Source organism: Accipiter gentilis, chromosome 27, assembly GCF_929443795.1.
Source record: "Accipiter gentilis chromosome 27, bAccGen1.1, whole genome shotgun sequence".
NCBI lineage: Eukaryota > Metazoa > Chordata > Aves > Accipitriformes > Accipitridae > Astur > Astur gentilis.
Window position 1 is genome coordinate 13,179,122 of NC_064906.1, and position 16,169 is coordinate 13,195,290.

The 16,169-nt window shown below is 43.3% G+C and overlaps 1 protein-coding gene across 3 annotated transcripts in view; it reads left to right on the top strand.

Annotated features, from left to right (window-relative positions):
- Positions 1-10,763: 10,763 nt before the first annotated feature.
- ELP2 (elongator acetyltransferase complex subunit 2) overlaps positions 10,764-16,169 on the top strand; it is a 39,439-nt gene continuing 34,033 nt past the window's right edge. For 2 of the 3 annotated variants that reach the window (XM_049830279.1, XM_049830278.1), the window contains exons 1-5: positions 10,764-10,895; positions 10,986-11,064; positions 12,360-12,445; positions 14,227-14,377; positions 15,610-15,687. In XM_049830279.1, coding sequence (XP_049686236.1) covers positions 10,764-10,895; positions 10,986-11,064; positions 12,360-12,445; positions 14,227-14,377; positions 15,610-15,687 — 526 coding nt within the window. Of the gene's footprint in view, positions 10,896-10,985; positions 11,065-12,358; positions 12,446-13,639; positions 13,687-14,226; positions 14,378-15,609; positions 15,688-16,169 lie in introns of those variants that run through there. The other variant, XM_049830280.1, reaches the window with a different exon arrangement.

The following is a 16,169-nucleotide window of genomic DNA, read 5'->3' on the forward strand; positions in this document are numbered from 1 at the left end:
CAGCCCAGCACATCCCGAGGGGCCCGTGGGGCGAGCAGCCCGGCACCCACCTGCACCCACTCAGGGTAACGGCGAGGGACAGGCAGTGCTCTCCCGGGCAGGAGCACTGCGGTCCACACCGTGATTCACACACAATTGACTTTTCTCAATGGTCTTACAAGTTTTGGATTATCCGAGTAGGCTGTCCAGCTAACAGATAGTTTCCCAACAGGCTAGAAGGTTATCTCTGTCATAGCACCCACCAGTGCAGCTCAGGCTGGTGTGGGGCACCGAGCTCCCACGCAGCGGCCACACACGCTAACGAATGGGCTGCTCGAGGCCTATGTACAAGGCCCGGTAGAGCAGACATGTTCAGGATCACTAGCTCCTTAAATACGATATCTTCTGCAAGGTGCCCAGTGAGGAGGTTAAGGCAAAAGGAAAGTGAATGGGAGAGGGATAAAGGAGATGAGAAGGAGAAATAAACTTTTGTAGAAGGCAAGGACAGACTAGGAACAGGGAAAAGATCATAGAGTATCTCAAGTTGGAAAGGACCCATAAGGATCGAGTCCAACTCCCTGATCCTCGCAAGACTACCTAACACTAAACCATATGACTAAGAGCGTTGTCCAGATGCTTCTTGAACTCTGACGCGCTTGGTGCCATGACCACTTCCCTGGGAATCCCATTCCAGCGACCGACCACACTCTCAGTGAAGAACCTTTTCCTAATGTCCAGTCTGAACTTCCCCTGATGCAGCTTCATTCCATTTCCTCGTGTCCTATTGCTGGTCACCAGAGAGAGAAGATCAGCACCTTCCCCTTCTCTGCCCCCCTTGAGGGGGTTGTAGGCTGCAATGAGGTCACCCCTCAGCCTTCTCTTCTCTAAGCTGAACAAACCCAGCGACCTCAGCTGCTCCTTGGAAGTCTTGCCCTCAAGGCCTTTCAACATCTCAGTCGTGCACCTCTGGACACTCTAATAGTTTGATGTCCTTCTACTGAGGCACCCAAAACTGCACACAGTGCTCGAGGTGGGGCTGCACCAGTGCAGTGTTGAGTGGGACAATCACCTCCCTCGACCAGCTAGCTAGGCTCTGCTTGATGCACCCCAGGACATCGTTGGCCCTTTTGGCTGCCAGGGCACACTGTTGACTTATATTGAACTTGCCATCAACCCAAAACCCCAGATCTCTTCCTGCGGGGCTGCTTTCCAGCCTCTTGTCCCGCAATTTGTATGTATAACCAGGATTACCCCATTCCAGGTGGAGAATCTGGCACTTGCTTTTGTTAAATTTCATACATTTGGTGACTGCCCAGCTCTCTAGACTATCCAGATCTTTCTGTAAGGCCTCTCTACCCTTGAGGGAGTCCACAGCTCATTCTAGTTTAGTATCATCAGCAAACTTACTTAATATACATTCGATTCCTGCGTCCAGATCATTTATTATTAACATTAAAGAGCACTGGCCCTGAAATTGAGCCCTGGGGAACCCCACTGGTGACTGGGCACCAGCCTGATGTAACCCCATTTACAAGAAGCCTTTGAGCCCAACCTGTCAGGCAGTTGTTCACCTATCGTATTATGGACTTGTCTAGCTCTGTGCTGGACATCTTGTCCAGATGGAGTAGCAGAGCTGAACAGACTCAGAATTCAATGGCTGTAGAAAATACAGTCAGCTGTTAGACCAGCTATGGGACTCATGCAATGGTTTAGGCTGGATGGGATCTCTGATGGCCCAACTCCTGCTATTGAAAGAAAGGCTACTGAAAGAAAGGATAAATCGCAAAACCAGGAAAACATCTCATAAAGGAGGTGACAGAGGCAGCAAACGGATGTGGCGGCTGATACAGCCGTTTGCACAGAAGGACGCGCAGCGACTCTGCTCTGAACAGCTTCCACGTCTTCAGCAATGATGCACTGCGGGACACGGTCCCCAACAGGCAGTGGAGCGATTTCACTGTAACAGAACCACGGAGTCACAGAAGGGCTGAGGTTGGAAGGGGCCTCGAGGTCATTGTGTCCAACCCCCCTGCTCAAGCAGGGCCAGAGGCCTCCACCCAGAGAGAGCTCCAGGAGGATGCAGCTCTCCACGTCTTGGGCTGTAGGGAATGCCTCTCGTGGAGGCTGGGGATAGAAGACATGGTCTTCTAGCCTGTAGGAGATGTGTGCTCATTGACGATCTGTGTCACCACGTTAAGGAGCTGCAGGAGGAGGTCTGTGCAGAGACCGTGCAGCATCAGAGATGATGAGAAAGAGAGGGACTAGATCTTCTCTGAGACTTTGCAACTTCAAGAGCCTGAAGTAAGAGACTGGAATAGAGTGGGTGGATGCAGGTTTGTTCACCCGTAGAAGGTGGTCTGAAGCAAAAGAAAAGCTTTGCTGTTGCTGATTACATGGATGATGGACTTTTTGGATGGAAGAAATGGGAGAACTGGGGAAGGAACTATGAGGAATGTTGCAGTTTACCTTGCCGGTATTCCTTGGTGAAATGACAATTTTTCATGCACTCAAAATGAGGCAAAACCATCAGCCTAGCCTTGCGTAAGTATAGTTTTGCTGACAGTTAATGCAGCATGAAAGGTAAACATCTACTCTCTAAGTATTAGTACTGCTGACTGTGCAGAAGTTTGCGTTTCATGAGTGAATTTCAGCGTGCACTGCAGGCTTTCGGTGTATGATCCTTCCCCTTGGTTCTTTCATGCAAAGCTATTTGCAGAATGTCCTGTAAGGCTCACTAATGCAGAGATTGCTTTTGCTTTCATTCCCTAGCCATCCCTGCTTTGGTATTTTACTTCTTTGAATGATTATATTTAGGACTAGAAATGTGAAGAAAAATGAAGGAAAATAACTTGCCTCAAAACGCATTAGCATGTGAGAGTTAAAACTCAGGTGCTTGGAAATGCCAACTTGAGTTATGTCATATGTGATTGTCCAAATGATTAAACTGATGCAGCTTCCGCTGCTTCTATAAAACATTCTTTCCTATTTTCTCCATTTCATGGTGTCTTCCTGATGCAAACTCATCTTCTTTATTTCATCCAGTGAGTCAAATTAACTATGTCACAGATTAAGCTAAACGACGTAGGCGTGGATCCTCAGAAACATTTAGGCAATCGAATAGAAATTGGGTTCCTAAATCATGTTGGTGATTTGGACCTTGGTCTTAACATTTCTCTTCACCTCTTTGACAAACCAGGCAGGTTTCATCTCGTATGGTGGCTTACTCCATTTGCGAGGTAGGAAACAAGAATGGCAAAATAATGATCTATACCTTTGTTTAATGACTATTACTGATACTTTGGGGTCTACTGTGTGGCTGCTTGCTGTTTATTTTGGTTGCTTTAGCTGTATATTTTCATACGTGAAAAGTATCTGTGTCATCTCGTAAATAAAGTAACTTTGCATAATGAATGAACAATGTAGATATGAAATTTATTGATGGATGGCTAATTATTTTAAGTATCAAAATATTTACTCAATGTGCAAAGAGTAAGTTTTTTGAATTATTATGCATAAGAAGGAGGCTAAACTCCAGCTTTAGGTCCAAAGCAGAGCTCACTACCTTAAACCTGAAGTTGTATCAAAAGTTCCTGTTCAGTACACTGCAGTTTTATCTGGTATACTTTGACTGATTTACCATTGGGATTTTTTTTTCCTCATGTTTGGTCAATATTTTTCTCTCCTAAATCTCTTTCCCATCAAGTATTATTCAGTCTTCTATCTCTGTAAGAAACACCTTCCTTGTTAACAATTTTTTCTTAATGCTAGTGTGGTATGAAGTCTTCTGAGCCGCTTGCTTGAGCTGAGCCACATTAAATAGAAAGCACTTTTTCTCCCCTTCAAAATATAATTATTTCCCCTTTGTCACCCATGGTATCTGTCCAGGCTGCATCCTGCTGCAGGCAACAGAGAGGAAAAATAAAACCAGTCACCTGTGATGCCAACTCCAACTTGAATGGCACAGGGCACTTCATGGCTGCTGCGGTGGGACAGGTTCAAGCCTTTCTTACAAATTCATCTGTAATGGGTGGTAAAGCAGTTCATTAAATTTTCCAAATAAATTCTTGCCTACTACAGAAGTTTTGTACACCAATATACACCAATATTCACATTAAAAAAAAAAAAAAAAAGAAAAAAAAATTTAGAAAGGAAACTGTATTTTGACAGAAATCAGGGAGTTGTTTGTTACCTTTCTGTCCTGGTTTTGGCTGGGATAGAGTTAATTTTCTTCCTAGTAGCTGGTATAAGTGTTTTGGATTTAGTATGAGAATAATGTTGATAACACACTGATGTTTTCAGTTGTTGCTAAGCAGCATTTACACTAAGTCAAGGACTTTTCAGCTTCTCATGCCCAGCTAGCAAGAAGGCTGGAGGGGCACAAGAAGCTGGGACACAGCCAGGGCAGCTGACCCAAAGTGGCCAAAGGGGTATTCCATACCATGTGATATTATGCCCAGTATATAAACTAGGCGGAGTGGGGCTGGGAGGGAACTCCGCTCAGGAACTAACTGGGTGTCAGTCGGTGGGTGGTGAGCAATTGCATTGTGCATCACTTGTATATGCTAATTATGTTGTTATTATCATTATTACTACCACCATTATTATTATTATTTTCTTTGTTTTCTGTCCTATTAAACTGCCTTTATCTCAACCCATTAGTTTAATTTTTTTTTCCCTGATTCTTTCCCCCATCCCACTGGGTGGGGGGAATGAGTGAGCGGCTGTGTGGTGCTTAGTTGCCAGCTGGGGTTAAAACACGATGCTTTCCTAGGAAACAAAGTTTTACCCAACAGGAGCTGGCTGCTGTATGACCACTGGATACCCTGTGCCGTATTCCCCTCTCCCCTGCAGCTCTGAGGCTCAGCAGATGTTTGTCTTTGCACACTTTGCACCGGGAATGGGGATTTCGTCATACAAACCTGTAATGCTGTTTGTATTTCCTCCTAACTGAAACTCGTGACAGCTCCAGTCCGCTGGGCTAGAAGGTTAGCACTTTTCATACCTGTGCTCACCAAGTTAATGGGTGTAAGACAGTGTCAAGCAGCAAGGAAGAGTGACATTACCATACAGATTAAAAAAGTCTGCCAGCTCCTGGTGTCAGTAACCAGACCCCTCATCAAATGCTGGGAATCTCTTTGACCACCAAAGACTTTGGATCAGGCTTATCCTTCTGGAAATTACTAAATATCATGTTAACTTGTGCAACAATGGTTCAGGATCAAACCCATTACAAATATATGTATAGTGGAGGTGGTTGCATGCAAATACATATGTGTGTGTACAAATAAGATGACCTATTGATATTAATTCTATATGTTTAGTTTTAAATGAGCATCAAGAGATAAGTCAGGAAAATATTACAGAATTTATTTTTTGTCTTTGTAAGAGGTTCTTCTATAGTGTGGAACAATATCCTATCCAAGTCATACAAGAACTGCTAGAGCTGCTGCTAATACAGAATTGAAGTGTAAAATATGATTTTAACTGTTCAAGATTACATTTCTGAGTTCTCATATGTGTATGTGTACACCCTCTGGAATGCATGCCTATTATCATGTCCCCTTTTAGAGCTTCTGCTTCAAAAACACAATGCATAATCAGTTTGATTATGTGACAAGCTGTTTCATCCTTTTATCCTTCTTTTTTTGTTGTTTCCCAAGCAGTTTTCTAGGTCATGTTTGCATTAGGTCTTCCTTTAAAAAAAAAAAAAAAAAGAAGAAGGAAAATCAAAGATTTTCTGTGGAATTTCTTTCAGCCAGCAATTACAGTCATTGTTTGGAGAGCTAATTTTGATGGTATTTATAAATAATTAGTTTCTTTTTCTTTGGAAAATCAGAAATCCATTTAGGCAGTGGGAACATAAGCCATTCATAGAATACTTAAAATACAGCCTTCAAGAGAAATGGAAATAGCTATAGTCAAGATTAGTTCAGTTCAAATTTTTTTGCCAGCATCATTCAACTTTCAGTCTTCAATGAGGTGAATTAAAGGAGAAATTGTCTCTAAAAACTTATTCTAAACATTTTTAATTAAATCTATTCATGTGACAATATCTGCTCTTTTTATCTTGAGAAATGTATTTGAAAAGGATGCCACAGGTTTATATTATGCTCAAGATATACTGGAAATCTTAACTTTTATTGAGCACAGGACCAGCAGTTCCAGAATCAATCAGTGGCAGTTAAAAACTAGTCTGACACTGAATTTTAATTGACCCAGTCAGTAACTTTAGGTCATCCCTTCTGGTAGCGTACTGGTAGATGCAGGGTCAAGGGAAAGAAATCCCACCAAACCCATGAGGTAGCATTCCTCATGCACTGAAACACTTTCTGAAGAAGATCCCACAAGTGGCAAACAGGGAGAGGCTGGATTTGTACTCAAGATGTTGAAAGCAATGGTGTTGTTCCTAGCTGTTGTCCGGGTATCCTCTGTGAAGCTGGCAAATAATTTAAACTCATTTTTATGGTTTTGGTCACTATTGTTTATTATTTATTTTCTCAGTGCTCCAGCTCTGATCCTTCAGGTGAAACCCTGGCCCCTCAGAAGCCATCAGGAATCTGATTTCCAAAAGGATTAAACGCTCGCAGTCCCAGCTGGAGGCAACGGGTGCTGTGGGTGGTTAGCCCCTCTCCCAAACGCCGTCCTGTGTCTTCCACATTGGGCGCTTCATCACTGAAGAACTATGGCACTTTTGTATGAATTCTGGTCCTAGGAGGAAAATGTCACTCAGAAAATGAATATAATACCCCTCTGCCTAACACTGACATTATAAAGAAAAATATAATTCATACATTTTTCTGAGACATTCAGGTACTGTGGCAGTAGGAGTCACAAAAAAAAAAAAAAAAAAGGCTATGAGGAAAAGGATAATTCTGTGCTAAGAATACCGTACAGCGAATTAGGCCTAGGGCCACGATATAACTAATGCGGAGAAATTGAAATACTGCATAGCTGCCTCGTTCACCAGGCACTATTCATCCAGGTTGCTACTGGAGGTCAGCAACCTACAGTTAAAATAGCAGGCAGTAATCTGAGTATGAAGTAACTTCATTAATGATTACTTCATAACGCGTGTATACAATGAAGACAACTAAAGACAGGCTAAGTTCAACAAATACAAGAAGAACGAAGCCCCCAACCTTTAAGTACTTGGCTTTGCTAATGTAACAACTTTTAAACATTCTTCACTAGAATTAAACTGCAGATAATTAAACTTTAAACCTAAGATATGATCACTGCTTTTCATATTATCATGCAGAATGACCCGTGTCTAATAATACATATTCCTTTACACCAAGACCCCACCCAATAAAGAGAAGCGTGAAACTTTAATTTAATCTATCAAAGACCAGATTTCTTCTCAACATGCATTCAATTAACAATATGTGCAATATATATCCAACACTGTGTTTTCCTTATAAAACCAGAAAAGCAGATGAGGCTAAAAATGCTGTATAGTAGGTTGTAAACATTCTGCAGGAAGTGGAAACATATTTGCAACACTATTGTATTTTCATGTCATTATTCAGACATAATTAGATAAATATATTAAATAGTATTTCTCATTTTTTGACTAGCGTTGTATTTTCTCAGTCTCTATCTAAAAGCTTGTGGGCATTACTGAGTTCAGTAGGGAGCACATGAAGATCGCTAAGCCACCTCCGCCTGCCAAACCTGACTTGAAGACTTGAGTTTACCATCAAAATGGCGATTTTGCTATTGAAATAAGAGAAGTCATTCAAATATCTAACTGGTGAATCTATTTTAAGCTAAAGAAACCTTTTTTCAGTATTAATAATATCTCCCTTATGGGAATTTGTTGATGTAACCCCATTGGCAGAACCAAACTGGGACACATAAAAGATGTGAACAAGGCTACAGAGTGACTTCTGAAGTCTGCTTCGGCACCATCACAACCTTTTCTGATGTTCAGTGAATTGAGTTCTTCTTGTGCCTCGAAAATTACACCAAAGGGGGAAAAAAGAGGACGATTATTTTTACATATATTTCTGAAAAGTGAAGAAGTTATTTTCCGGGGAGATGAAGGAAAACAGCAAAGACAGATTTGAATTCAGTAAGGACACTAGCCATGAACGAAGACTGGCAGTTGGTGACTAGCCCACAGTAAATCCTCCTCCATCCTTGGAACATCACTGACCACCACCATTACTTCCTTATAATGCACGTGTTCCTAAAAGGCATATTAATTCTGTCATAATTATCCAATATTCTACATTTCTCATACACTGCCCTCCAGGTATTTCCATTTTTCAGACCTAAGAGAAGATCCTGTAATGTCAGAACTCAGAAAAAAACTTTCTTGGGTTAGACCAAAGGCCCAGCATCCCATGTGAGAGAGGACTTGGTCAGACATAATACTTATAAAAATTATGTACGAAACTGGGCTTGTCTAGGCTGATCTATCTGGATACATACCCAGCTTCCCATGCTTTTTGGTCATACCACTGTGGTCCTGTTACAGCATTCCCCATGGCACTTTCAAGTCCATATTCTGTGTTGATTTTTCCCAGTTCTCTCAGTGTTGGGAGGTGTCAGAGTGGCACAGTGGTGACAGTGCCAGACCTTCGTGGCAGAAAGGAGGCAATCACTGGCAATACCTGGCGCTAGCAGCGCTCCACAACGTGCTCCCTCAAGTTGCCTGGGAAAGCACCATCCCTGAGGTGGTGGCCCAAGGCTGCGAGGACCAGCTTCACAAAACCCTGCAGCATGGGGCTACAGTGCCCTCACACCCTCAGGCATGATGTGCACCTCCAAATCTCTACAACACAAGCAGCGCGCGGGGCCCTCTTCTTTACAGGACATCAGCAGCAGCAGGTTATCTATCAGATGAGTAAACTTCTCGTGTCATAGAGGAATCCCCCACCGAAATCCATCTTGGAAAAGCCTACACTTATGCCCACAATCACAGTCAGAGCCAGCTTTGTTCCCACAGCAACAAATGCAACTCCTATAACATGCCCCAGCTTTTTGGCAGTGCCCGACGTCCTCCTGCCGCACTTCGACCCTGGCAGGGCACACTGAGTGAGGGGGTTGCTGCGCAACCTGACTGCTGTGCAGCCATCCTCCATCCTCCGGGACAGCACTCCTCCGTTAGAGCATGCTTTGATGACTGGATCCGTGCATTTTTGTGCAAGGAGTCATTTGTTCCCTTAGCAGCTAACATTTCTGGCTGTATCTTGTATGTGATCAGGCAGAGTTTCCTTCTTCTCATACCCACTGGAAAAAGACGTGCCAAGCTGCAATATTTTTGTGTCAGGTTACAGCGCTGCCAACAGCCAGTATTCATGAACGTGCAGGCACACTGGGAGATAAAGGCCAGGCAGGAGTGATTTAGGGTCCGAAGTGTTGCCTGTGCTACACAGAGTGCTTCCCCTGGATGCCTGCTTGCTTTCTGCTGCTTCTCTTCCTGCACCCCCTGCCCCATTCCCTGCACAGTCACATAGAGCTGTCTTCTCCCTCTACGCAAGGCTTCCAGCTTTTCAGTTCAGCTTCGATTATTTTATGATATCCCAGGTGCGATTTGGGGGCAGGAAGCACCAGACAGCTGTAGATAGTCACATCTCTGTTTCCTGTCCCTTTCCACGCTTTCTGTTGTAGAGTAGTCCATTTATACTTCAGCCTGGCGTCTGCTCCAGGGCCTTCTGCACATGTAGGGTAGAGTGTTTGGAGGCAGAGTGGATGTCCTGAAGGTCCTGCTGAGACTCCTACACAGCCTGTGGGGTAGCAGATTGCATCTGTAGCCACTGGAAACTGGCAAAATCCTTGAGCTTGTGAAGCCAAATGGCTGAAACAGTTCACAGCACATCCATATAGTGTGATACCCTCTCATGATCCCATTTCTTTAGGCCAGTAACTATGCAAGTAAAACTAGACTACTGCTGCATCATGTATCTTTCTTGATTTGAATTTCTTGGTTAGGGAGGGCAATAAATATATCAATAAATAAGAAAATAAAAATTTAACAGATGTAATTCTCTAATCTGCTATGATCTCATCTTTTGTCTTGAAAAATAGAGGTACTCGGACATATCCAGATCACCCCACTGGGGGCCCTGGCCATTGCTCAGTTGCAAATTGCCTTGATTTCTATGACAGTTCAGGACATCTGTAATAAACCGTAATATTAAACACGGCCTGTACTCAGTGACTTAGGAATGATTCTTTATCAGAGGGATGCTTTACAGGTGATGGAAACAGATCAGAAATGGATAGTAAGACCATGATCTCTGATACTCAGGCATGTGCAGAATCAACTTCTATGCACAAAAAAACCCCCCACCTAGAAAAGCTTAAAACTTTTTAAACCTTTTCAGTGTTTGACAAAAGACGCGATGCAGATTAAAACTGTCCCCCTAGGAAAAAAAACCACCAACAAACCCAAACCCCAACTAATTTCGGTTTCACTGCTTTTGATGCCCTCTTTTCAAGCTCCTCCACCGGCGAGGCCCGGCCGGCGGGGCTCCCTCACACCAAACCCCGAACTGGGCTTTCCCCACAGCCACCCAGAACTTAGGTTAGCTCTCCTTCACCCCACGGCCAGACCAAGCCGGGGGCCGCACGGCCAAACCGAACCGGTCGGGCCCTCTCCTCCCCTCACAGGCGCCCGCCATCGCCGCCTCCGCCCCAACGGTCGTGGGCACGCCCCGCCCCTCGCCCCGCCCCTCGCCCCTCAGGTCCCGCCCCCCCCGCCACGCCGCGGCGGGGCCGGTTGCTACGGCCGCTGGCGCGAGGCCGCGCACGCGCCCCTGGGTGGTAGGGACAAGATGGCGGCGCCCGTGGAAGTCTGTCACGTCGCCTGCTGCGCTAATCGGGCGGGCGGCGGGGCCGTGTCCTGGGGGCGGAGGGGTGTTCTCGCCTTCGGCAGCTGCCGCGACGTCGTTCTCTACGAGCCGGCGGTGAGCTGAGGCGCTGCGGGCCGGGGCCGGGGCCGGGGCCGAGGTAGCGCGGCTTCCCTCACGCTGGGTGCTTTCCCTCTCTTCCCGCAGGTGAGGCGGGCGGTCGCCGTCCTCCGCGGCCACGCCGGCAGGGTGAACTGCGTGCGCTGGGTCCGCCGGCGGGACGGGGGTGAGTAGCGCGGCCTTTCTACCTCGCTGCCCGTCCCTTGGGGTCGTGGGGCCGCGGGGGGTGGGATGTCTGCCGCGGCGGGGGCCGGGGCCGCTTCCCCTCGGGGCCGCGGGCGGTGCTGGGCTGGCCCTCGCTAGGGAGGTGAGGCGGGAGGGCCGGTAACAGAGGGTCTGCGGGGTAAACTGAAGGTAATAAGGAGCTGGGGTGCTTCCAGCGCGTTCTCTGGCCTTGCCGCCACCTTCCCAGCCGGGGTTTTAACGCGTGGCTCCGCAGGAATGTGACCCCCGCCGTCCCCCCAAAGCCGGGTGGGCTGTCCGGTAAGCGAGGGGATGCGGTCGGTCCGTCTTCTCCGGGCCCCGCAGCCGACGGCAGACCCCCGAGGCTGTTTTTTGCCTGGGGCTGTGGTGGCTCCAAAAGGGATCGGCGGCTGTGACAGACACTTGTGCTGCCACTGGGCTCTTTAGGAAGCCTTTGGAGCTTTGCGTGTTTTGATTTTGTAGAATGGTTTGCAGTGACTTTTCAGAAATTTCTGACTATAAAGGTGTAGCTTGCATAGAGGTCGTATCCACGAAAAAATAATCTTTCAGGATGGAAACGTTTGAGACTGTTATAAGGCTTTTGCTTGATAGTAATTCCAGGATTTAAAGGTGCTCAGTGCAGACTATTCAAAGGCACATATTCTTGCCTTTAGGCATTTGAAGAAGCCCACTGACAAGGAGAAATGGGGCCATGGATTAGACTGTTGATGTGACATGCCTTTTGCTTTTTTGGGGGGAAAGCGCTGAGGTGAAAATGTTCCTTTCTAATACTGATATAAACTGCTATCCTTTTAGCAGGTTGCACTAAAGCGTTTTCTTCTTAAGGTTGATTAAAATAAATTATTTTCAGGGAACTTGGGAATTAAATTTTCATGTGAAGCTTTGAATTCTGTTTGGTTAGATTTCACTTGCTTTATTTTCCTATGCTCCAAAAAGACCAAACAAAAAAAGAAAATATTAAATTCCACTGTTGGATTTGAGAACCTTTTTGGAAAGATATATTTATCACATTCATACAGAAGTTTAAATGTTCCTGTGACTTTTGTCTTTATGATCTCTATGTTGTCTTAGAGAATACCTTTGCTCTTAAGCTGCCTTGCACAGTGCAACTCATATTAGCCATACTTTATTTTGGTGGAAACTTTGCTTACAGTTGATACCTGATATTTTGTGAGTAGTAACCAATGTAGCTGCTTATGTTGTTGACTGCTGTTACAAAGTAAGTGTTCACAAAACTTAACAAAACATATATTTCAGCTTCTGAAACAGAGTTAATTTCTGGTGGATCTGATAAACAACTCATTATTTGGGAATGGAATGGAACAGGAATGTGGAATAATCAGGTAAGCAGGAATAACCTCTTTTTAAAGCCCCCACTGCCCTAGTTTCTCAGGCACTACAGATTATATTATGTGTTTTGTCTCTATTAGCCCTACCTCTTTGTTTTACCTTAACTATTGAACCCCGTGCGCATCTCCTTCGAATTGTTGGTATTGTCATGCTATGTTTTACTTTAAATATTGTTTCTTCTTTTCTGCAGTTTATCTATTTCAAATTGGCCTTCATTAAGAAATTAGCTAACCAGTCATCAGGTGGATTTGTCTAGCATGTCTAAAAGATGCTGTTTGTCTGTTCTTGAGTTGCCAGCTTGCTGATCTCATGTAGCACTTTCCTTTAAACTGCCTTAAAATCTTCAAACTGTGAGGTTCATTTTTAGTTCATGTTTCCTGTACCCCTTTTCCTCGTTTCTTTATATACGTTTCTGGTGATTTCTGGGCAATCTGTGTAACAGTGTAGTGTTTGTAGGTGTATATATATAGGTAGTCTTACCAGGATGATATACAAGTTGGGGTAGGTGTTTAAAAAAAAAAATAATAAAAAAATCTGTGCAACAATTGAGTTTTGTCAGAGAAATTGAGAAGAGACATGCTAATTTATTATTCATACTGTAAAATGTAAGGCAAAAGATGGAGTATGGTGTAAAAGAGCCTTCAGAATGAACTGGAACTTAGATGAAAAAATACTTTATTACCTAACTTTTAAAATCTTACTTATCAGGCATTGATTTGTGAATGGCTGTGTAGGTAACCCATTTCATAGGCTATCTCAAACTAGATTAGACTTGGCATTTTAAAGTGCACAAGAATGCATACTAGGGGGAAATGTACCTCGTTTGATGGGGGAATGTTCTCAGAAATAATTTTTGATCCCGACCCATTGTAACTGTTTACGTATTTATTTAAAATAACTTACAGATTTCTTTATTAACCATTTCCGCTGATGTGGTACACGGCCTTATGGCAGTCTTTGAAAAAGAATGTGGCTAAATGTGCACATTTTAATGGCAGTTCTAGACTAATGTAAATTCTTAAAAACAGGCAAAGTTCTGTATCGGACCAATCAAAAATTCTTACTGGTGCCTACCAGGCTATATTTTGGAAAGATATGTCAAGTGCGTTTATGACAAAATTTGGATAAATGCTGGATGACTTCTGGTCACAGAATTAAAAGCTTCTCATTTTGCTCTTTGTGTTTAGGAGGAACAGGTTACAAATTGAATCGCCTGTAGTCATTCTTTAAGAAAGTAGGTACTTAAGTCTAAATTTAGAGTTTTTGTTTTTCATGTTGGTATTTTGAGGGAGTAAAAAGCTGTTTTGATTTGTGAGAACACACTAAACGTTGCTGCTAGAGCTGATGTGGCTGCTACTTATTCCATTGTGTTTTCTGCTCCATCTCCTTCACTAAGATTCTCCAAACTTTTATGAGATGTTCCTTAGGGTGAGGGGCAGAAGGAGAAAAAGGAAGGAAAACTCTTCCTATTTTCTATACTATTTTCAGCTTTCCTCAAGGTATGGTGAGGTTTGTACAGTGTACACAGGAACATTTAATTCTGTTCAGCTTTGAACAAAATCTTACCAAGTTAATACTCATTAGTGCTGTATCCCTTCTCTGTGTTTTCCTGGAATATGCTATAGCTTAAGCATAGCTTAGCAGATGCTCTGCCCTTGCAGGTATACAACTTGTTTTCAGTATTAAGTTATTTTATTTTTTAAAATGGCTTTAAAAATTATCTCAGATAAGTTACTGGAATTTAAAACTTTGTAAAACTTTCTGATGTGTTCAGCTTGTGAAAAGCATTCCTCTCAAAGGCCATGCTGAAGCTGTTTGTGCCGTGGATGCTGTCTACCAGTCAGATGAACCTGATGTAGGTCTCCTAATAGCTTCTGCAGCTTCTGACTCTACTGTGAGAATCTGGTCTCGGCATGGTTCAGAAGGTAACATTTTTTTTAACATTAGGAACAACATACTGGCTTAATAAAAATGATGAATGCTTATCCATTGAAGTACTTGGCTAAATACTAACATCTTTTAATGCAACTACATTGATTTCTGTTCAAACTTTGGTACATCAAACCACTGTATTGCTCTTTGAAAGCTGAGGGTCATACTAGTTTAACAGCTTTGGGTCAGATTTGTTGTCCAGAATGATTTCTCTTTGGTTTTCATCAGTGATGTGTTGGCTGAATTTACTTGTTTCTTTTTAATATGTATTCAGAATCTGATAATCTGAACCATCATTTTGCCCTGTAACATGGGGGTGGACTAGCTGTATGTGTATGTGAAATAACGTGTATTAGTAAAATGATTAATGTTAGGATTAGAAAGGTGAGGTTAAACTGATCACTTCGCTGTTACTATTGACTTGAGTTCCGTGAAGTTTGGGGTAGTAGGATCTTGCATGGACACATGGGAGAGCAGCTCTTTGAAATGCATAAGAAATAAATAGGGTGGATAATCTAGATTTAAAGTGTTATTTGCTAACTGACTTGTACTGACTGCATCTCTCAAGCTACTTTCTTCCTTATCTGGTGTACTTGAGGATTTCACATTGCCTTGCCTACATGAGAGAAATAGAGTTGCTGATCTTCAGTCCCGTGTTCTGGAAGGCATTTCTCATGCTCCCAAAGAACACCATGAAGTCCTGTCCTTTCCTTTTTGTCTTGCTGTTGTGGGTTCCAGTGGTGGAAAGACCAATTCTGCTTCTGGAGAGAGGTTTTTGTGCTATCCTGTTTGTTACTCTGATCTTGATGGCTTACCAGTTTAACCGCTTCTAGGGTCTCAGGGGTGTTTGCAGGTTTTTGCTCATCTCTCTTCCTTTTCTTGTAGCAAATGGATTCAGTTTTAGCTTCCTGTGTAGTGAATACAGTTGCCACAGGATATAATTTGCAACATTTATCACTTTTGATGTGTTACGACAGTGAAGCTGTACAACTTGAATACTCGGTGGAGAATAGTGACTTACATTCTAACTCAACTAACTTTGGACGAATTTCTGTGGCCCTGCAGAAGATAACATTATTTAGGTTTCTGGAAAAAGTAGAAATTTTTCAGCTTCTTAAAATAAAACTGAATGGGAAATTTTAACTACATAATGTAGTAGGAAGTGACAGTGTAACTGTAATACTTATGATGAATGAGATCAACACTATCTGTTCTTGTTTTCCAGCTGAATGCATTGAAATTCTGCAGTTTGGAAATGGATTTGTTATGGATGTCTGCTTATCCTTCTTGCCTGGCAGCAATGGTAAGTACAGCTGCCCATCTTAAATATCAGTGCAGGAAACATAAAATCTAAGAAATCCCCCCAAGTAGATTTTCATTTGACCGACTCCCGGCCCTTGTGCTGTATTTTTTGTTTGCTACAGAATTGGCCTAAGCTGCTGCTTGTATCTAAAGATTTTCACTGAACTCTTCTTAGCCATTAGAATACTGGCGGGTTACAGTGTAAAAAGGGGGTAGCGGGGCTGTAAGTGAACGGGATAGGATGATGCTGTTAGTTCCACCCACTCCTTGTGGTGCTGCTGCATATATTTGTTCTTGTCACTTGGATTGAAGGGCAAGATCCAGAAAAAGAATCTTCAGGCCTACATCAGAAATTGCAGATTAATGAGTGGTGTTTATCACCTGTTCAGTCTTAAATGTGAAAAAATTGAGATGCTGAACAACTTTAATCTGACTGTTCGGTATGGTTTATATAGTTTGCCATTAACATAAATGTTCAGGTTT